The sequence below is a fragment of the Penicillium angulare genome (genome assembly GCF_028827245.1).
Source record: "Penicillium angulare strain IBT 27051 chromosome Unknown utg000007l_segment0_segment0, whole genome shotgun sequence".
Classification (NCBI taxonomy): Eukaryota; Fungi; Ascomycota; class Eurotiomycetes; order Eurotiales; family Aspergillaceae; genus Penicillium; species Penicillium angulare.
In genome coordinates, this window is record NW_026623166.1 from 693,098 (window position 1) to 714,646 (window position 21,549).

Genomic DNA, 21,549 nt, shown 5'->3' on the forward strand with positions numbered 1-21,549 from the left:
GACCTCACCGGCGCTGCCCGCAGTAACCGGTTCAAGGCGGGAATAGCTTCACAGCCCAAGGCACCGACTTAACGCTGTGAAACACCAATCACCCCCAATTCACCCACCCACCAATGATTTTCGCGCGAAAAGTCCTTTCACAGCATACCCCGGACCTTCCCGCATAATTTGACATCAAGTGGAGAAAAAAATCAGCCCCACATAGCTCTCCACATGCCTAAAAGAGCGTTGGGGGTGTCAATAAATATCAAATTCGACCATGTATATTTTAACGCGGGTGAGTGGCGTAGCGGTTTACCGTTACAGCGTTCAAGCGAGACCCGTTCGACCTTCTGTGATAGGCAACTATCACTTACAAAGGTTGGAGAGATACACCTGAGTGCCTTGTGCCTTCCCGGGAGGGAACAGGAAAAGTCGGCTTAGTACACCAACGGCCTTCAGTACACCTCTCATATAAACCTTCGGGTTTTGTAGCCTCAGGGTCCCCCCTGGGGTGAGTTTTTGCTATTTGGAATATTGGATGATTGATGATTTTTTTTCAGGCGGTCTTGACGCATTTTTCTGAGTTGATATTCACATGCATCTACACCCAGATTATGAGCGACAAAGTGAAACAGTGAGATTGGGTGTTTATTTTTGATTTACCACTCAAATTGGTATTCTTGTGATTCATGTCAACTCAGTGAGGCCATTTGCAATGCAATGCAATGATACCTCGCCCATATCGATCAATTGAATATGGCTGACTCTCTATCAAAATGTTAGGGCTTCCTTTCCATTATCCACGAGTTTCCATACCTTCAGACGTCGTCACAAGCGAGAGTCCACCCCACCTGGGCCTTTTCAGACTTGCGACCGGGGCAAATAGTTGCGACCGGGACAAAAAGCCCGTTACTGCAAATAAACCGGATATAATTCGTGGATATAGCTCGGTAATAAAAATTGCGATAACCGTCGCATTGAATGCATTTTCTTTTTCAACACTATCTACACAAATATAGCGCTGCCTCTATGGTCGCAGACGCTGAGGGTCACGAGGGAACAGGGACGCAAGTCGTACATTAGGCAGACCCAGGAAGAACATCACAATACGGTTCAGACCCAGACCACCACCAGCGTGAGGAGGACATCCTTGACGGAAAGCATTGAGGTAATCCTCGAAGCCCTCCTGAGTAGGGTCGAGACCCTTGGAGCGCATGGAAGCCTCGAGCTCATCAATGTTGTGAATACGCTGGGCACCGGACATGATCTCCTCACCACGCATGAAGAAGTCATATGAGTTGGAGAAGCGGGCATCCTTGGGATCGGCTTTGGTGTAGAATGGACGCACAGCCATGGGGAACTTATCCAGGACATAGAAGTCAGTGTCGTACTTGTCGCGGATGATCTGGCCAAGCTGCTTCTCCATAGCAGTGCTGAAGTCGTTCTCGAAGCGCTCTTGCTCGGACATGTCAACGCCAGCCTCCTTCAGCAGCGCAACACCATCCATGTAGTTCAGACGCAGGGCCTTGCCATTCTTGGGGAGCTTGAAGTCACCGGCCTTGGGGTAGGACTTCTGAATTGTGGCGATCTGGGCGGAGTAGCGCTCCTTAAGCTGGGTAAGGATGAAGACAAGCAGGTCCTCAGCAAATCCAAGAACCTCGTGGTAGTGGTGGTCGAATGTCTTTTCGAAATCGAGACCGGAGAACTAGAGAGAAGTCAGTATGCAATTCTGTTGTCCATTTCAGTGCTAATGATCATACCTCAGTCAAGTGACGGTGAGTGTTGCTGTCCTCGGCACGGAACACGGGAGCGATCTCGAAGACGTTCTCCATGTCACCGGCGATACACATCTGCTTGTACAGCTGAGGGCTCTGGGCCAAGTAGCCATTGCGCTTGAAGTACTTGACTTCGAAGACGTTGCTACCACCTTCAGTGGCGGAGTTGACCAGCTTGGGGGTGAAGATCCAACGAGAGCCGCTCTTGATCATGTACTCAGCGAAAAGCTCGCTGACACCGCTGGAGATCCATGTAATGGCCTGGCTGGTCTCGGTCTGCAGATCCAAAACACGGTTGTCGAGACGAGTCTTGAGAGTGACTATAGGGGCACCGGACTCATCAACCTCATTCTCCTTCTCCTCGGTGGGAGGGGGACGCTCTGCATCCTTGACCTGCATGGGAAGCATCTGAGCAGCCTCGGAGATCATGTACACCTTGCGAATGTGAAGCTCGAGGTTCTGGATAGTCGCAGATGAGATAGGAATCTCGGGCTTCTTGACAAGACCAGTGATGCGGACGATGGAGTTGACGTTCAGTCCACCGGTGTATTTGATCATCTGGCGCGAGATGGGCTCATTGAGAGCAATGACGGCCTGCACCTTTTGGCCCTGTTGACGCAGCATCAGGAACGCCAGCTTGGCACTCTGGACACGAGCATTATCGACACGCGCGACAACGGTGATCTCCTTCTCATAAGAATCTTCCGAGAGCTGGCTGAATCGTGTGGAGGGGGTGACGTCCTCGGCTTCGGGAAGAGGACCGTACAGGTGTTTAGCGGTGTCATTGGCTTCTTTTGCGGCGGCCTGGGCCTGCTCCTGTGCAGCGCGTGCGGCAGCCTTGTCAGCCTTTGCCTTCTCCTTCGCGGCCTTCTTAGCAGCGTTCTTCGCAGCGTTCTTGGTCTCGCCCTCCGCGGCGGGGGCAGCTGCGGGGGTCTCCTCGGGCTTGGGACGGGTGGGCAACTCGGATTCCGCCATGATGCTGTCGGAAAACGTCAGATAAGTTGATCGGCAACCTTGAAAATATGTCACTGGGATGTGGGCCCTTTCATACCTTAATGATGGTTTGATATGTCGTCACAACAGCTCTTGAGTCAATACTTTGAGTCACCCCGCCGCAGGTGATTTTCGGCCCTAAGCCCTAAGAGGGGTGGCAGGTCACATGATACTATAGATAAATGGAGACCTGCTGGATACACCCTAACTTTGCTACTTACACCCCAATATCCCTCACCGCCGTATTTGTAATACAACCTAAGGCACGAAGGCATCTGTAATTCTGCCGGCAGCATGAGTACGGTCTGGAATCAAACACACACACTTAAAATCTCCATGTAAAATGCATCCATTTTATTAATGATTTAACGACATTTATTATGCTAGCAAGTTGACTTATTCCAAGCTAACCTAAAGAGGAAACAGAGGCTGATTTTAAAAACACCGGCAAATGCATTTTCAGCCGAATTAACTAGCAAATCTGTTAATCTGCGGACACCCAGGCCTTTTATGCCCCTCCACGCCGCAATTTCTATATATTGGCGGCCTCCTCTGAGATTGCTGAGTTGGTGGTTGTTGTAAGCCTTGTTGTGACCATTGCTTATAAAACTCACAATCTACGGCATCTTTAACGGTATCCAACTACTCCTATAAGCTTGGGATTCGCCCCTGTGACCCCCCTAAGGCTCCAGGGGCTCAGGGGGCTTACCGGAGCAAATCCGAAGCCTGTGATAGTAGCTATAAGCCCTGTGAGCTATATGGTGCTGTATATAACCCTAGCAATATCTATTTCCTCCGATCATCCCGTATTCTTAGTTCCTATACAAAAAGAAGATCTGGGTGGAATTACAGTGACCCAGTAGCCTAAAGCTGCTACTATAGATAGAAGAGATAAAGAGGTAGTGGTTTTCACTTAGTATAATATTAGTTTATTTAGTAGATACATAGAATACCGCTACCTTTGCTATATATACAAAATATAGGAATTTAAGGTTTTTCGGTATAGAAAGGAAGATATTTTTTGATTTCTTTCTCTAGACAACAAATGGCTAGAATTGAAACTTTCTGTATAATGTTTAGTAGTAAAAATGTATGGAATCTATGATCTGTGAATTGTCTAAGTATCTGATCATATAATTAATATTAAATATCAATATATTGACGCTAAATTGTCCGTTCAAAGATCTCAAAAGCTCCAAGGAGTGTAGTTAAGGTTCCCTATCTAAATATTAGTAGAGAATTCCTTAATAATTATAGGAGAATTACCTATTAATCACACTTAAATACCCAGTGTACCGACTTATTCCAAGATATTGTAACCTCACCGAGATAAAGATAATTATATATATAATAGTATAAGAACATCTTCGCATTTATAAGATTAAGCCATTCCTTCTAGATATAATAAATTAGCTTAACAAAGATCTTATGATAGTAAGTTTACTGAAATTCCAGCCATTTTTGTTTATAATCTTGAGGAGTTAAAGTAGTAACAACTTTATACTAGAGCTACTTCATTTTACCCTATCAACAAAGCTTCTCCTACTATATACAACCATTTTTTAAAGGCAGAATTTCCTGTTTTTTTACAGCTTCTTTGATCTCCTATTCAAGATACTGCCGAATGGGAGTACATATATGGGTAAGGAAATACTTATTGATATACTATAGACACAGCATATGGTTAAGTATAAAAACCATTTCTATCGCACTAAGAATTACAAGCTCCTTGTCTGTAAACACAGTTAACGGCTCCGGTATTAATTCCACCGCTAAAACTAATTGTAATTGCTGTAATACCCAGCAAAATAATTCAGTAGTAGAGTTTACTATAAAGCAGAAACTGGCAGAAAATGTCTAATTTGTTGATATTATTCCCATAATATCAAGTAATGGTATTTTAAACTTATTAGTTTTAAATATTGTATCCATCCAAAGAATATATGGGTAAAGACATAAGAATCCAATAGAAGTCTAGTAAATGGCGAATAAAGTAAGTAAGATATGATCTTCATTACATTTATAACGGATATACTAATCCCCTGAGTTTAGGAGATCTTAGAGAAGTACTTGAATAGAAGAGTAGCTGCTAAGTTGTTCTTTATTAAACACTAGCTTAATATTGTAGATATCCTTTATAATAACGTTGTTACCTTCCTACCGGAGTCGATCTATAATCTAGTAAGACCAAAGACCATCCTGGATAGCTTGTTCAATAGCTAAACATCTTTTTTTTACTACTATTTGGCGAAGGTAGGGAATATTGATTACTAGTAATAGTAGATAATTATGGCTACTGTTTTGAATATCCAATATCCATATATCTCCATCTAAACGAAGAACAACTTAGAAAGGGCAATTATATTTCTATATACGGTATTTCCTACATTTTTCTGCATTAATTCCCAGTTCCTAGTTATCACGATATTCACCACCTAGCTAGTATTAATAGGTAACTTAAACTTTTACCCCCCGATAGGTATTTAACTATTTTAATACAATAGCATAGCCTTGGGTAGCTGTAAATCGATTTATCTCTATTTGAGCTTCATCTGGTAAAGAATACTCAAGTTTCCAGGGCGGAAGTAGCTGAAATAGAGAGAAACTTGGCTTAATATCTAAGGAGGTATTAACTAATACTCCTTTAAGAAATTAAGCTTTCTCGTTAGGAATTGTATCGGTAGTAGTAGGAAAATCATCACAGAATATAGGAGGAGGGGTAATAGAAGACCTAGGATTGGTTGCGAGAGATTCATTAGTTTCAAGCGATATAATAATATCCAAATTACTTTAAACTTCCAGATATAGTAGAGAAGATAGGAAATAATAATACTCTAAAAAAAAATTTATTTTAGCGAGGGGGAGGTATCTAAATATATATTTAAAATAGTGTTATTACTTAAAATATTGATATAGTAACAGGAGTAATAAAAATATATATTCCTGAGGGTACTATGGGGTCTCAGCAGCCAATCAGCTTCTCTTAATATTTCTGTAAACGGTAGGTTATATGCTCACTACACCTTACCATACTTTGCCATTTCCCTATTATTTACCTTTATATAGTAACTTTACATATTTTTACCCCTAGTTTGATTCACCATAACAATACTATTTTAGCTCATTTTTTAAAATATTTTTGGATTAGTAAATATATACTATTTATTAATCACATATTAAGATATAATTGAAATTAATCAAAAAATGGAATTATCCAGGCGCTCCGCAATAGACGTCTTTTTTGATATGTTTTGGTGAGGTTTGGTGTGTCCGGCGTCCACCGCCTCACCTGACCGCCATTCTAAATTACACCGCCTTAATACCAACCGATAATACAAATACGGCAGAATTCCCAAAATGGATTAGCCTGGGTGTAAGTAGTAAAGTTAGGGTGTATCCAGCAGGTCTCGATAAATGCATGGATGCCTTGAAATTGAGGAATCAACAATATAAGTTAAGTTAACTAAGTTTACAACAGATGATCGTACCAATTGCTATTCAAGTCGCTTGCCAAAACTAACAGTTGATAATAATCTCCAATATATGTACATATCTATGCTTGTGGTGTCATTTATGCAATTATGCATTTACAAAATGAAAAAAAGAAACTAGGAAGACCACTTAGAGGTCTGCAGCGCCCACTGTACACCCTTCTGTACGTCGTCCGCGATAGTAGTAGGAGTCCAAGCAGGCTCACCACCTGGATATACACCAGTGCGCACTAGGATAGATTGCCACTTGCTCCCATTTCCACTTCGGTAAGAATTTGCACCCAAGATATCTGACTCAGGATTGTCGCCAACCATGTAAACATGTTCTAGCGGCGGAAGATCAGATACACCTTTGAAATTCTTAGCCCGATTCCGAAGTAGCTGTCGCTCCGCAAATTCATAAGTGCCCTGGTAAGGTTTTCCAATCACTGTCTTTTTCAGTTCAATCCCCTTGCTTGGTCCGCCGGTAGTTGCAGCCCAAACACCCTCTAATGCCTCGCGGAAGCCACCCTGTCCAAGACGGGGTAAGGGATACGCTGCGGCCCAATAGAGATCTGGGTTAGAGAAGTAAAGATGAGGTTGGCTATCCTGCTGGTATCCGTGATTTGGAAGATCCGACCGGCCGTTCTTTTCAGACAGGGTTCCCACATGGCCTCCTCTTGAAAGTAAGATATCCATAATGACCTGGGCGTCTAGACCCCAATCTCTGGGATCGTTAAAAACAAAGACGGCATCAATCTTTAAACCCTTCGTTGGATCTGTAGGATCAACGGGTTTCGGAAGGGGTCGGGCAAATTTTTTGTAGTACTCTGAGAAGTTCTTTGAAAATGGCCAAATAGAGGGATTCGCCATGAAGATATCGCCCGGTGTCACCACGTTCCTAAATCCATATCTGAAAATCATTTGTTAAAACCAGACGAAACGCATTGCATTGGCGCGGGATTAGCTTAAGCCGTGTTCCACTTACTGTTCAGCTACACGGCGACAGTTGTCCCCGTCACCGCCAGCAACCAAGACACATTTATGCTCTAACGCGCTAGTCTCATCGGGTCCTTTGACAAGCTCTGCAAAGGGCGAATGGCTTTGTACAATATCCGATGCGTCCAGGGACACGTTTAGCTTCTCGCTAATCTCAGCCACGCGTTCAGTCTCATGTTTACCGCCGCCATTGGTGAGGAGGATAAAGGGAATACCCTGGCTCTTTAGAAGGGCCAAGGAGTCGGCGGCACCGGGGATTGGTTTGGAAGCTCTTAGAAGGACGCCGTCGATACTAGACTCGGTGTTAGACTTAGTAAACCAAGCTGTCGTTGGATGCATACATTATTGCTACTCACTCAAATGCAAACGCGAAGTTGGGGATGCGGGACGAGCTGGCTGTTTGAATGGCACGCCGGCTGGTATTCCAAGGCAGCGTGGTCGGGCGCTGTAGTAAGCCCAATGACCGCGAAGCAATCTGGGGTCTCATTGTGTTGTAGTTGTCTGATAGTTGGAGAGGATGAAAGGGGGGGGAAGCCGGCGATGAGTGATATCATCCCCAACTCACTCAGCCCCACATTGTCATTTCTCCGGTTCTCCAATTTTATCTTCCGCATCTCCAACTTATCTTTCTACTCACATCTTTAAGAGTTGTCACTTGTCATTCCTTTGTTCACAATCTCCCACAGACTTATCTCCATTATGTTTGTCGATCTTCTGCTGGATCTGTGAGCAGTTAACAATTAACCGTTGTCAACCATCGTCCTCTTACTTGTGGTATTGTCATCCTCCGCCTCCTCAATCGACGGGCAATCACAAGTACAACTTCCCGCCACCAGCTTTGACCTCCAACTTCGATCGTTATGTCTTCTCATGATGGTTATCTACCCACGGAGGTGGTAATGGAAATTGCCAACTGGGTGAATGGTACCGCGATGCGCTGGAGCCGGAGACAAAGGCAATCTGTTCTATACAACTTTTGTCTGGTAAATCGCCAATGGTATTCAGTTGGAATCGAGAAACTGTACCAAAGCCCTATCTTGTGGACCGGTAACAGCTTCGAAAAGTTCACTCGGACGATATGTCCCTCTTCAAAAGAGAAAAAAAGCGGCATGAAAATGGACCTAGGCTCCCTGATTCATAATCTCGATTTAAAAAAATTGGTTCATCAAAGTTCCAACAGCAAGACCTCTCGACTCCTCAAGAAGGCTAGTCCAAATCTGACAACGTTTGAGGCGCCTCGAGTGTCTTTTTCGTAAGTCAATAAGTCATGACCAGCTCTTTCTTGCCTTCATCCGTTCTACTTAACCCTTGCACCATACGAAAGAATACAAGCTAACTGATAATAAGTATCAACTGCCTAGCATCACTTGCCAAGTGCCACCAGCTTAGATCCCTTGACCTGACACAAATTGGCGACTCCTCTATGAGCTTCATACAACTGAAAAAGACCATCAGAAACCTCCGAAATCTATGTTCTCTCAGGTTGCCTACCCGAATGACTATCACGCGGACCCTACCCACTTCTGATCCATGGCCTCCTTCTCTGGGCTCTTTGGCTATTGGGGGGCATCTTGACGCAAGTGTGATGCAAACCTTCAGCTGGCCACCAAAGCTACGCTGCCTCATAATCTCCCAGTGCTCAAACCTATCGGATAGACTCCTCAGAAGTATTCTATCCAACGAGATTCTTCAGGCAAACGTTTCTATGTTGTCGATTAGCTCGAATTGTAGATTCGGCACTTACGAAGATGAAGATCTCGATTCTTCTGCTGGTCTATTTGAGTTCGACTGTCTCACGGACCTCGACATCCCAGCAGACCTTGCTGATTACTTTCTCCTTCTCGGCGCCGGCTTTCCACCCCCTGGAGAGTTAAAATCGGTGTGCTTTGGAGATCGTGTGTCCGACTTCCTCAACACTTCAAATTTTAGAGATGATCTTTTGAAGTCTTTGAACGATGGTGCATTGAGCGGGCTATGGCTCCTGAAGATTGCACCCAAATTCTTCGAAACCCTCAAGATTTCCGAGGAGGAACTCGACGAAATTGTCATGTGTAACCTTGACGATGTCAGCGATGAGGAGCTGGATGAATGGAACGATGACATGGGGTTCATGATTGGACACCCATATTTAGACTTGGAGTGAAAGGGGTTTTCTTTCATAATACCCAAGTTAGCATATCGGAATTAGCCTTGTACAGATACCCCCAACTTAGTTTTACTGATAATTTTTCAATGACAAGAGCATAAATTTGCTTAATCTTTAATTCACAAATCGTCGAGAACTTTACATTACTACGCCCGTGAAGTTCTATATGGATTTATCAGTATGACTGCATCGTCCCGTGCAGGGCTACGACAGGCATGATCCTCGACATGCATCTCGAAACTGTGGCAGCTAGGTACTCAACCTTGGAAGTGCGTAGAAGATAAGAAGACTACGAGATCTTTGCGGTTTCGGTTAATTTTATATAATATTTTGGAAACACAAAATAAAACAGCTTTTCATACAGACCATCTCGATCTAAAGAGACACCCAAATGAAACACGCACAGATCAAAAACAGGCTTGACAGCAACAGCAACAAAATGAAATGAAAAGAACCCTCCAATTTTGCAGTGAACTTCATAGACCACATCAAGACTAGAAATGATACCAGAAGCATAGTCAGAGAGAAGGGGACGGGACAGATAAAAGCAAAGGAGAAACAGGCTTCACGTCAATAGGTAGTGGAAAGATGTGGCGGGAGCGATGACAATGAAAAAAAGAAAACCAAAGTTCCTCATGTCTACTACAATTTGCTATAAGAGAAGAAAAAAGGGAAATAAGTTAAAGACATTAAGTAACAGTTGACAGCACGGCGGCAGCAACACCCTCCTCCTCTGCCCGGACTGTAATCTTCGTTGTGACGCCGCTCTTGCTTGAGTAAGCCATCCTGATGAGGGCGGCGACTCTGCCTCCGTTGACGGTCTTGCCGAAGAGCTTGAGGGTGTGTGTGCTGCTGTTGAGGGCAACGTCTGTGCCTTCCAAGGGTTGGAGGGACAGGGAGGAAATAAGTTGCTCGGTGGCATCTGAAAGATATAGTTAGTATAATCTGAATGGTGTTAGGTGGATCAGGTGAAAGCTTACCGGTAATGCCCTTCATGTTTGTAAGTTGTAGAGTGGAACTATCCTCCTCGCCATTGGCACCAGTCTGCTCCCAAATGTGGTCGAAGCTGCCTGCAAATGCTGGGATGACATAGTCGCTGCCAGTGAGCTCGAGGTCCTCCACTTGGTACTCGTCATCGTATCCCTCGTCTTCCGGCTCGCCAGTAGTTGGATCAATTTCCTTGCTAGTGAACTTTAGAATGTTGGTGAAGGAGCTGACGGGAATATCCTGCTCGCCGCCCAACTTCTTGAAAGCAACATAGACGATTCCCGGCTCGTTAGGAGTGATCTTGGGGGCAGGGATAATAAAGTCGTCCTCCAACACGTCTTCCTCTGATGGCGCAGTGATAACAGTCACGTTTTCGAGAACAGTATCGGGCAGTGTGTTCTTAATATCGTACTGTACGACGATGTTCTCCTTGAAGATGTGCTTGACAGCAGAGACGACGTACTCAGTCACACTCTCCGAAAGCTCAACAGGCGCGGATGACTTGAGCAAAGTACCGTACTCCTTGATATCGGGGATCTGCATGAGTTTTTCGGCGTATTTCTGAGTAGCTGCCGCGGTGGCTGCCTCGGCGACACCATTTGAGGCGCTCTTGGGAGGGCCAGTAGATGGAGCCTTGAGGGTAGGCGTAGCAGTGGTGAGCTTTTTGGTCCGTTCCTCGGCCAAGGCCTGCTCGTGAGAGACAACGGGCACAGAAGCAACATCAAAAGCAGCAGCGAATGTCTCCTTATCATTTGAAGTCACGTACATAACAAGCTGGTGCTCAAAGGTGGAAAGTGAGTACATAGAATCTAAAATGATTAGTAAAGGACAACGGGTGAAAACAGCTTTGAATAGGTTGCCTACCGTTCTTAATAAATGCACCGGCCGTGTCGTCTTCGGCACCCATCAATCGGAGGTTGAGAGCAGCACGGTCGCGCACTTCATCGTCGGTATCGTCAAGACAGCGGGTAAGGAGAACGTGGACACTAGACTTGACCTCGGGGTCCTTCTGACCAACGCCAAATTTGGCCAGAGCAGTGACAGCAGCGGCACGGACAATAGCATTTTCCAGAACAACACGGTTATAGATGTAGCGGATGTACTTCGTAGGGTGCGATGTCTTAGGGCCTTCAACACCCAACAGGTGCAGGATACGAACAGAAAGCTTAGTGAACTCGCAGTCCTCGATGAACTCGCAAAGATGAGCAAGAGCTGTCATAATAATTAGTAACCGAAGTAGAAATCCTCATTTCCCGACAAACAATGTAAACTTACCATCTTCCTTGCTGTCAGGAACAAACTTGATCAGATCAAACATGCTCTCGACGACAGTGCGCTTAAACTCATAGCCACCCTCATCACGCAGGATACCACTCAAGAACACCAGCATGCCAGCCTGTTTGCTAGGGAACTTCAGACACAAAGTGCGAATAGCCTCGACAATAGTAATCTTGAACTCATCGGTGATATCAGCCATGAAGCCGGAGATTTGCTTCATGAGACGATCAACACTAGCCTCATTACCGGTCTTCAGCAGAGTAGTGATGGCGAATGTAGCGATAGAGCGATTAGAGTTAGAAATGAGTCCCTCGATATCTGGGTTGCACACATTGACAACTTGCGGCTTGAACGAAGCAAAGTTGTGGAGAATGCGAATAGCAGTGAACTTCGTGATAGATCGAGGAGAAGACAGGAACAATTGCAAGACGTGCACAGCCTGCGAAGCCTCGCCGTCGGTAACATCGCGCATATCGCAAATAGCCTTGGCAGCCTCGAAGTTGACCATTTCGTGCTTGTGGCGGAGCCAGCCATCCAACATTTGCATCATGGGTTTCCGGAGACCAGTGTCCTCTTCCGCCAGCTTAGCAGCCAGACGAACAAGCAAGACCAAAGCAGCTGGGCTCTTTACCACGCCAGCTGCGCCGTATTGCTGAACCATCTTGACCAATGCCATGCGGTCGTGAGAACGCATCTGGTACAGAAGACCAATTGCGTGGTACTGGGTCATGAAATTGGTCTGGGAGATAGCGTGGGACTGGGAGCTGGAAGAAAAGCCCAGGAAGCCAGAAGACTGCTTTCCAGAAGAAGCTGCTTCTTGTGTTTCGCTTTGCCATCTGCGGACAACATCCCGGGCGATCGGGAGAAGGTGGTAAGAGGAGACCAAAGCAGCGGAGGAGACGGAGGGAGTCTTGTCGACAATGGCGGTCTTGATGAGACGTTCGATACCCTGGACGGTGGATCCATCAATGATACGGCAAAGGGCTCGGATGGCGTTGGCTCGGTACAGGACATCGCTTCCGACCGCGGTATCCTTCATGATGATACTAGTCGACATGATAACATCCTCGGCGGTGTTGGCCAGTTCCTTCAAAATGAGATAAACCATCTGTCGCAATGAGGGGTCCTTGTTCTGGAACAACTTCGAGATACCGAAGAAGAGCGTGGTGGCTTCGTTTGTGGGGAACTGCTCCCCAGTGAAGATGAGGACAGCAATCTTGGTCAATAATGTACGGCATGTTCGCGGCGAGATCGGAGAGGAGTTGAAAAGTCGAGCTATGGGAAATAGTGTGTTAGTCCATTGCCTTTAGGTTCAAGCGGAGTGCTGCAACGGCCAGGGGGTTTGTGGCCGTTTGCCATTGTCATTGCGGACTACCGTACCATCTTGGAACACAGAGGTCCGATCAAGCTTGATCATGACCTGATCAGCGTCTTCATCTTTCTTCATGTAGCTCATTTTGCCCGGGTGCTGGGTTGGCACCAGCGGAGAGTGTTTCGCGATCGATGGAGACTCCGGGTGTAGGGTTCAAGGTTGGGAGGAGACAGGTGCAGCAGGTGAGAGCGGTGTAGGCAGCTACTGCATAGCTTTCACCCCTGAAAGCAAGAGACAGATATGCAGAGAAAAAGAGGGGGAGAGAAAGGAGTTGAGGTGGTAATGGGGAATCGCAACCTCGAGCTCCACGATCACTTGTTTATGGAGTAAAGTTGAATAGTGGCCTTCCGTGTGTTTGGCTGACGGCAACAAACACTGCAAACAGGTGGCATCGTCATCAAGAACGATACGCTCTGCCTGTTCCACCATCGTATTTCCTTAACAACTCTTTTACATTGAGTCTTTCAAAGACGAGAAAGGGTATTAAAATTATCCTGATTGATATTTCTTCACCATGCAGGTCGAAGTCAATCCCAACGAGGATACTGAATGGTATACTCCCACCACCGCCAACAAGCCCGCACCCCGCTCTCGAGGAGCTAGCTATTCATGCATGATGTCTAATATTTTTGATACATGATATAGGAACGATATTCTCCGCCAACATGGAATTATCCCTGAGAAGCCCCAAGATCCAGAACCATTGATCCAAGAAGCGTTAATTGAAGCCGAGCGCAAGGCGTACGACAACCGTCTCGAGGATAAAGATCTGGACGAGCTGGACGCACTTGAAGACGAAGAAGACGAGGGCTTTCTTCAACAATATCGGTATGTGAAAATAGAACTCATAATTCTCTGCCACATACTGACCACTACAGTCAAAAACGTCTCGCCGAACTCTCCACTCTCCAACAAACCAGCAACTTCAACCAAGTCTACCCCCTCCAAAAAGTCGACTACGGCCGAGAAGTAACAGAAGCCTCAAAAGAGGCCTTCGTCCTCGTGAACCTTACTGCCCAAGGCGCGAACGTCGAGTCCCGAGTCCTAACCGAGCTATGGAGACAACTCGCTACCAAATTCGGCGACATCAAGTTCTGCGAGATCCGCGCCGACATGTGCATTGAGGGATATCCGGAGCGAAACACACCAACCATCCTTGTCTACAAGGATACCGAGATCCGGAAACAATTGGTTACTTTAAGAGAGTTGAAGGGAGCACGGACTAGGCTGGAGGGTGAGTTGTTGTTGATCGGATCAAGTTATACATATATGAACGATACTGACAGCTCGAAATAGATTTGGAACAACTCCTCATTGACATCGGTGCATTGAAGGAGAGTGATGTTCGTCTTAAAAAACACGATGATGATGATGATGATTACCGCAACTCTAAGGATGATGAACTGAACGTTGAGGATTACGATGATGATTGGGATTAATTGCAAATTTTGAAGCTTTGTGATCATTCTGAAATGTTATGATTTGATGTGTGTACATTATTATGAAATGCGCTCAAACAAGCGACACCGATCCTTTCTTCCAAGACTAGTTGGAAGTCATTTGAATGAAATGAAAAAGAAACGATCAACAAAAGAAAAGGGCCGCTGACTAGAAACCATCCGAAGCTTTGATGCACAAAAGATTCGGAGCAGGTTGAAGCAAGTGGCCGCTAGACTGGGCACGGTGGTTATTGCACATACTGCACCATCCAGCTATTTGTCGTTTAGTCAATGAACTTATCAAAAGAATTACTACCTAGCATGTATGCTTTCCAGCAAGGATTTCACCAAATGCTACAAGCGACGTTTTCACGATCAGGGTTGCAGACTTCATATATTTCCCGAGTAGGTTGAAGGACATATCCTCAGTAGCTCGTTATCTGCAACATAAAACAAACGAATGTCCAAAGAGATGCATAGATATAATAAAGAGGCCCCAAGGCGAATAAATCCAGGCCATCACAATATCCAAGCCTCCCAGTCAGGGAGATTATCACTGACCCGCTAATTCAAGATCCAGGTCACAAATTCCAACACCAAACACCATAAATAAATCACAAGCGCCAAATCGAAGTATCAAGAAAAGAAACGTCAAACCAACATCAAGATGACCAATATTCAATCTCATCAAGTATAGATAAAGATGAAATGATATATATCAATCAAATCAAATCAACTCATCCCTCTCCGCAACACTAGCCTGAATAGCCCTCATAATCTCCCCCTCTTTAAAGGCAGGTCCCTGCCCATTGCACTGCGCCAATCCCTTCAATCTCTCCGCCACATCCCCAATATCCACCTGCCCACTCTTTAAAAACTCATGCCCCTGAATGAAATCCCAAGTAGCACCCGCATCAAGTAACTTCTCCCCCGTAACCTGACAAGTCGTAACCCGGTGCGAAGCAGGTGGTGCACTAGACGTACTCCCCGGTGGAGGACCCCAGCCCGAGCCTTCAGGCATCAAACTCGTATAAAAGTCCGTAGGGGAGTACTTCATTGGCCCCGTTACAGTTGGTTCTTCGTGACGAGATAGAGCGTGGGAGGTGGAGGTATGATCCCTTAAGGAGCCGGAGGTTGCGCGGAGGATTTCGTTTTCTGTGGCAAATTTTGCGAGTTCGCGCTTTAGGCGCTCGTTGTCTGCTTGCAGGGATGTTGAGGCTGATTCGAGGGAGTTTACTTTGTCTTCTAGGTCTTTGACGTGGCGTTCTTTTCTTTCGCGGAAGGCTCGTTGGCTGTGTAAGTAGAAGGCGGGCTTAGTTATGTTTTCTGTATATTCCTTTTTCTTCCAATGTCCGCTTTCTTTCATTCATGTTTATGAAGATGTAGGAAGGAGGGTTTGGGTGGTAGCACATACGCTGCACGGTTCTGCGCCTTGCGCTTCGTTTGAGCTGGTGTCATTGACTCCTTCTCCTCACTACTACTCCTCGCCATACCACCATCTCCATATAAATTCTCATCGCCATCAAGTAATCCCGATTCAGCCTTTGTATGATTATTCGGATCATTGCTTGAAACAGAGTGCTTTGTAAAAGAGTCCGGCGGTGAATGTGGCGGGACAAAAGATGAGGGGTCTAGACGCAAGGAGCCCTCGAGGCCGGGAAAGTACTGATTATAAGCATTCTGCTGCGGCTGCTAGATAAAAAGTGAAAGAGAAGTATGTCAGTGATTATTTTGTCTGCAGTGATTGTGTAGGCTGAGACACAAAGAGCAGTACCATACCAGTGAGAACGGGTCGCGCAGGGTATCATCCGATTGCTGCGGTGGTTGTTGGTCGGGGGTTGGGAGGCCGTACAGCGAGTAGGGCTGGGGTTGATGGCCGGCATAGTTGGAATAATCCATCTTGCAGCGACAGCGACAGAAATATGGAGTCTTTGTTATGGGGATATGGGGATGAGGAGGGGAAGAGCTGGAGATGAGGTCGCACGGGGAAGATTTCAGTTCGGGCGTTTCTGGTGTTTCATGGGGGGAAACTTTCTGGTGAACCCCAGATTGATTCTGACCGACTCTACGTTTTGGTATAGAGGATTCCCTGCATCTACCCATTTAAGCGCACAACTACCATCATTTTAACATGTTTACTTTCAAATTCTGGATAATATCTACCATTTTACATCATTAACCTAGTCCCTTAGATTAAATCTAACATGTATTTAACCATGTGGAGTCTGGTCCGTGCATAGAGCGCCCAGAACGGGGGGGCAAAACGACTCGATGATCTCACCTTCAAACTTAACACACGGTTACGACTACATCCATTGGGTCTAGAGTTGTACCGAAGTGGCACTAAAAGCCATAACGATATATGTAGGCAAGGAGATGGGGTAAAGCATTTGATTATAGATGTTGAAAGCTAGGCGGCATCGTGAAATTCCCTAGCACCTGGGGTCGTGAGTTGTCAGGGTTTCAAGTAGTCAATAGTCAACAACTGTGACGCCCTTTCCAGGTAATGGGGAGACAAACCGTGCCTTATCTCAAAAAATGCGAGGTGGATAGCTCATGTAGGTAGAAGGGACAGTAATTTTCAAAGAAGCAAAGCAAGGCTAGACACATTAAACAACATACGATCGACGTAAACCACCCCGGAAGCGACCCTAACCATTTTCCGTCGCCAATTACCAGCCGAGAACCAACTCTTTCACTAACATGAAACTGGCAGGTCATTGACGTGGAGAATCCTGCAATGGTGCCAGAGCATAATTCCACATAACCAGTAAGAAAACGTTCCTCGAAGAAAGTCAACCCTCCATTTCCATCCAACACAACAGCTGACCGGATGTAATCCAGTCTTCTCCTCGTCCCCGCGTCGTCGATCGTAGTCACACAAAAAACACATTAATAAAAACATCAGGGTAGGGGGTACAGTAAAAAAAGACATTCTGGGTAGAGGCAACAAATGAGGGGGGAAGTAATGGGTAGGGCATTCACATGCGAGTGCCAGGAAGTCCAATGCAAGCTATTACAGTAACAGGTACAATAAATCGTTCTGCTTCCAGGGTTTAAGCTTGTCATTTGCATCTCCTTCAAGTCTTGGCAGTCCGATCGTTTGCGAGATTGTTGAAAAGTTGAAACTGAGGGTCGCAAAGATTCCGAAAATAAACCGAAGACATAGAAATAGCCACCTTATCAAAAACGTTTCGAAACTGTGTTATCGGATGTGTCCCGATTGAGCGGGTACACAATGAAATCCGAAAGAGGGGGAACGCAGTATCCAGAAGTAGTCCAATGCGACTCAAGGCAAGTAGACAAAGTCTGGCGGGTCGAAAACGGGGTAAAAGAGAGGCGACAGAGATTGCAGAATGAATGGAGATCCAAGAGGAAAAGAAAAGGGAAAATCCGAGCGGGCCGATAGTCGAGTGCACAGCGTTGCGTCCACGACAGGTTGACAGTTGGTATCCCAGGTTTGAGCCGACAAAGGTTGATGGTGAGAACATGCAGGAGAGAACTGGAGGAAGACGAGAAGGAGAGACAAACAAAAGAAATGAAAGCAATCTAGACATCTTCCCACAGTCTCCCTGCATAAACTACACAATTAGTACCACTGAGCCCCCGATCCATCGTCCCGCTTCGAACGGCCACCAGAAGGTCCATAAGCACCTAAAGCAGCACCTTTCGAGGCAGAACGCAGCCTAACGCCGAAGACTATGCGATTAGTCAGATTCAGAACTGATGGGTCCTCCACGCCAGCGTCACAATAAGAAACACACCAAACGTTAAGAGGGGAAAAAAGAAGGGGTTCCCTACTCGGAACCAGGTTTCAGTGTACTCACATCCTATCACTCCCTCCCACGGCACGGTTGGGGTCCGCAGTGTTGTCAAGGGTGCCACGGTCAATGACCTTGCGGCGTTGCCCCGAGATGGCGCCAGGCTTGGCAGCACCACCAGGAATAGGGCCCGCGGCAGGAGCACCCTGACGACGTACCTGTTCATCGTCCTTGTCCTTCTTGGTAGCGTCAACAATCATAGCAGCGTTCTTCTGGTACTTGTAGACGGTCCAGTCAAAGACATAGTCGTATTGGAAAGACTCGCGGACGAAGAGGTCACGGAAGATCTTGCGAAGGTAAGAGTAGTCGGGCTTGTCGTCAAAGCGGAGCGAACGAGTGTAGTTCAAGTAGATGGCGAACTCGTTGGGGAAACCACGGCACAAAACCTCAGTGGGGGTAGTCATCTTCTTCTCCATAATGCGGTCGTACTTCTGCTTCTTAGTAGCAGCCTTCAGACCCTGCCAAGGCAAAGATCCACGGCAGAAGTAGAGCATCACGTAACCGAGAGACTCCATATCATCACGACGAGACTGCTCAACACCCAAGTGAGTGTTAATACTGGCATAACGAGCAGTACCAGTGAGGTTCTTGTTCTCACGGTATGGGATGTGGAAGTGAGTCTTGGGGTCCCGGTACTTCTTTGCAAGACCGAAATCAATCACATTAACTTGGTTTCCACGCTTACCGATACCCATAAGGAAGTTGTCAGGCTTGATGTCGCGGTGGATGAACGACTTGGCGTGGATGTACTCGATACGGGAAATGAGCTGATCGGCGAGAAGAAGCACTGTCTTCAACGAGAACTTGCGGTTACAGAAGTTGAAGAGATCCTCCAGACTAGGGCCCAGAAGATCGATGACCATAGCATTGTAGTCACACTCAGTACCGAACCAGCGGACAAAGGGGATACCGACACCACCGGCAAGAGACTTGTAGACACGAGCTTCATATTCAAGCTGGGGGTGCTTGGCCTTGACGCTCTCCAGCTTAATGGCAATTTCTTCTCCGGAGATGATGTTGGTTCCTGCAAGTTCATATTAGCACCAACACATAAACTCCACCTGAATAGGGGGTAAAATATATAATCCCCCGCAAATCCAAATCGAAGACATACCAAGGTAAATATCACCAAAAGAACCGCTACCGATCTTGCGGCCAATGCGGTACTTGTTACCGACACGCAAATCCTGTGTATGATGTCAGCACTGTTCGGGTGTCGGAAACTGATGATATTTCAACATCTTCTAATATCCGTAAATCCGGGTTCCCGGGGAAGGGAAGTTCGATACGAAAGGCGAAGACGTGATGATGACACAGCGGTAAGATCAGGAAGGTTGGGAACTGACCATGGTCGTCATCTTGAATGGATTGTAGTAGCACTGCTAAAAGCGGTGCAGATGGCGTTGAAAACTATGAAGATTATAATAATGTCAGACACGGTCGATGAGAAACGAGGGGGTATGATATCAAAAAAGAAAAAAGGAAAGAAAACGGAGATATGATGAATGGTTTCAAAGATCTAGGCAAATAGGGATTGATATTTGGGGGGTGGAGGGTGTGACTATCTCAACCTCAGGCCTAAGGCGAGCAAGGCTGGGCCGATATGGTCACCACGGGGGTTGGGCAGGCAAGTCTTTGAGGCTAACAAAGGAAAGTTGGGAATAAAAGTAGAGCCAGGTCCTTGTAAAGATGATCGAGATCCCTGGAGGTCGAGTGTACAGAGAACAGTGAAACGAAAATCTTCGCCATACATACCTGTAACGCGAGATAAGGATCTCAAGGGTCTGTCCAATGCCGACCGTAAGCCGAGCGACCGGATGGAAGAGGGTGATGGAGAGGAATAGTAGCGACGAACAAAACCGAGGCCTCACGGAAGCTGGAGACGGAAGAAAAGAAAAAGAAATCAAGGACCGCGCCCTTGATAACGGTGGGGAAAAGAATGATGCTGTAGTGAAGGAGAGGAAGGAAAGGAGAGAAGAAGGTGAGGGGGGCGAGAGAAGTCGGTGAAGCGCGTATTTTTTCTTACTAGCGAATTTAAGGTGGCTGAACCCCCCCGGAGTGACTTGAAGGATACCGGGCGGCAGTAGGGGTTCCACGGCTTATCCGAAGTACCTGGGCCGTCACTTTTGCGCGAATTTACATTGGGCTAAAATAGGATATGAATGCTATGCTTGCTTTAGTTGATTGAGAACTAGTTAAATAATGATATAAGAGCGATGGAATAGTGAATTTAAACAGGAGGCATTTTACCCGTGATAACTAAATATATAAATATATGATCTTTATTATGTATTAAGGCGTCTCATTCTGCATAATTGGGAGGTTGGTTTTCAGTGGTTCGGGGTTTGGTAAGAATCGGATTACCATTGCTATACGCGCCCTGTCCAAGACCGCAGATGCGCAGGTGACGAGATGGCAAAGACGCTCCAAAACCTGAAATTCTCGCCTTTTAGCCTCCAGGATTATATGGTTAGCAAATATGCTGTGATAGGCTACCCTCCGAATATCTCGGTTCCTAAATGGTATTATTATTTATCATATATTTGCCGAGATGACAGAGTGCTATTAATACCTACTCTAAAGTAGCTATAAAATGGATAAAAGAAAATAACCTTGAAAAGGCTAAGGTACTATTTATATACCCGTCGACATTGGGCCCAGCATATGATAAGATTGACAGGACGGATATGAGAGCCACCCGGGACAATCGATAGGTATTGCCAGATCTAGACCCTTGATATCATGATACACTCCCCACCCCCCTCTACTTTGTATATGTACATATCAGCCCAGACTTCCAAAGTTTACGATTTAATTTGGAGCTGCAACTGTAATTGTAACTGCAAATGAGCACAGACAGACTATGCGGGGTTTCCAGAACGAGAAGTATCTCGCCTGGCCCCAATCGGACCTGTACTCGGTAAATGCGCGTTGCCCTTATTTGTTTGGTTCCTGGGTTGCCCCGGTGGCTTTGCAGTTGTGTCAAAGCTACATTGGGGGCCACTACGACCTGCACCTCAAGCGGGGGTGATTGACTGGTCAAACCACATTTCACATTTCGGCAAGCTACAGATGTTTCTTTTTGTTTTTGTTTGTTTTATTTTTAATTTTCTTACACGGAATACGCCCGTCAGCATTTTCATGCAACTAGTCAATTTGGAAAGGATAGATCCATCTTCATAGAATGATTCAGATTTGCTGACTCTAAGTAGACGGCGAAGTCATCGATACGCTAGTAATGGTACAGCCAGAGTCCAATAAACATCGGAGAACCGGGGTATAAAAGG

The 21,549-nt window shown here is 46.0% G+C and overlaps 7 protein-coding genes across 7 annotated transcripts; 2 read left to right on the forward strand and 5 right to left on the reverse strand.

The window, feature by feature from the left end:
- Nucleotides 1-1,009: 1,009 nt before the first annotated feature.
- On the reverse strand, nucleotides 1,010-2,732 carry dps1 (putative aspartyl-tRNA synthetase Dps1; the record flags this gene model as incomplete). The annotated part of the gene is made up of 2 exons (XM_056925737.1): nucleotides 1,010-1,687; nucleotides 1,743-2,732. 2 exons carry the CDS (start codon nucleotides 2,730-2,732, stop codon nucleotides 1,010-1,012), a joined length of 1,668 nt encoding a protein of 555 aa, XP_056775107.1.
- Nucleotides 2,733-6,358: 3,626 nt separating this feature from the next.
- N7478_009524 (putative HAD superfamily hydrolase) lies at nucleotides 6,359-7,706 on the reverse strand (the record flags this gene model as incomplete). Its single annotated transcript, XM_056925738.1, has 3 exons — nucleotides 6,359-7,133; nucleotides 7,209-7,511; nucleotides 7,576-7,706. 3 exons carry the CDS (start codon nucleotides 7,704-7,706, stop codon nucleotides 6,359-6,361), a joined length of 1,209 nt encoding a protein of 402 aa, XP_056775108.1.
- A 373-nt stretch (nucleotides 7,707-8,079) lies between these two features.
- On the forward strand, nucleotides 8,080-9,362 carry N7478_009525 (F-box domain protein; the record flags this gene model as incomplete). The annotated part of the gene is made up of 2 exons (XM_056925739.1): nucleotides 8,080-8,471; nucleotides 8,702-9,362. 2 exons carry the CDS (start codon nucleotides 8,080-8,082, stop codon nucleotides 9,360-9,362), a joined length of 1,053 nt encoding a protein of 350 aa, XP_056775109.1.
- Nucleotides 9,363-10,054: 692 nt separating this feature from the next.
- N7478_009526 (coatomer subunit gamma) lies at nucleotides 10,055-13,086 on the reverse strand (the record flags this gene model as incomplete). Its single annotated transcript, XM_056925740.1, has 5 exons — nucleotides 10,055-10,287; nucleotides 10,346-11,161; nucleotides 11,217-11,564; nucleotides 11,628-12,905; nucleotides 13,011-13,086. 5 exons carry the CDS (start codon nucleotides 13,084-13,086, stop codon nucleotides 10,055-10,057), a joined length of 2,751 nt encoding a protein of 916 aa, XP_056775110.1.
- Nucleotides 13,087-13,516: 430 nt separating this feature from the next.
- Nucleotides 13,517-14,441, forward strand: N7478_009527 (phosducin family protein; the record flags this gene model as incomplete). Its single annotated transcript, XM_056925741.1, has 4 exons — nucleotides 13,517-13,554; nucleotides 13,648-13,830; nucleotides 13,881-14,236; nucleotides 14,299-14,441. 4 exons carry the CDS (start codon nucleotides 13,517-13,519, stop codon nucleotides 14,439-14,441), a joined length of 720 nt encoding a protein of 239 aa, XP_056775111.1.
- Nucleotides 14,442-15,168: 727 nt separating this feature from the next.
- On the reverse strand, nucleotides 15,169-16,340 carry rsmA (putative bZIP transcription factor (Fcr3); the record flags this gene model as incomplete). Its single annotated transcript, XM_056925742.1, has 3 exons — nucleotides 15,169-15,733; nucleotides 15,856-16,133; nucleotides 16,221-16,340. The coding sequence occupies 3 exons, from the start codon at nucleotides 16,338-16,340 to the stop codon at nucleotides 15,169-15,171; spliced, it is 963 nt and encodes a 320-aa protein (XP_056775112.1).
- A 1,787-nt stretch (nucleotides 16,341-18,127) lies between these two features.
- Nucleotides 18,128-19,620, reverse strand: N7478_009529 (casein kinase 1 family protein; the record flags this gene model as incomplete). Its single annotated transcript, XM_056925743.1, has 4 exons — nucleotides 18,128-18,140; nucleotides 18,269-19,286; nucleotides 19,377-19,449; nucleotides 19,609-19,620. 4 exons carry the CDS (start codon nucleotides 19,618-19,620, stop codon nucleotides 18,128-18,130), a joined length of 1,116 nt encoding a protein of 371 aa, XP_056775113.1.
- Nucleotides 19,621-21,549: the final 1,929 nt, after the last annotated feature.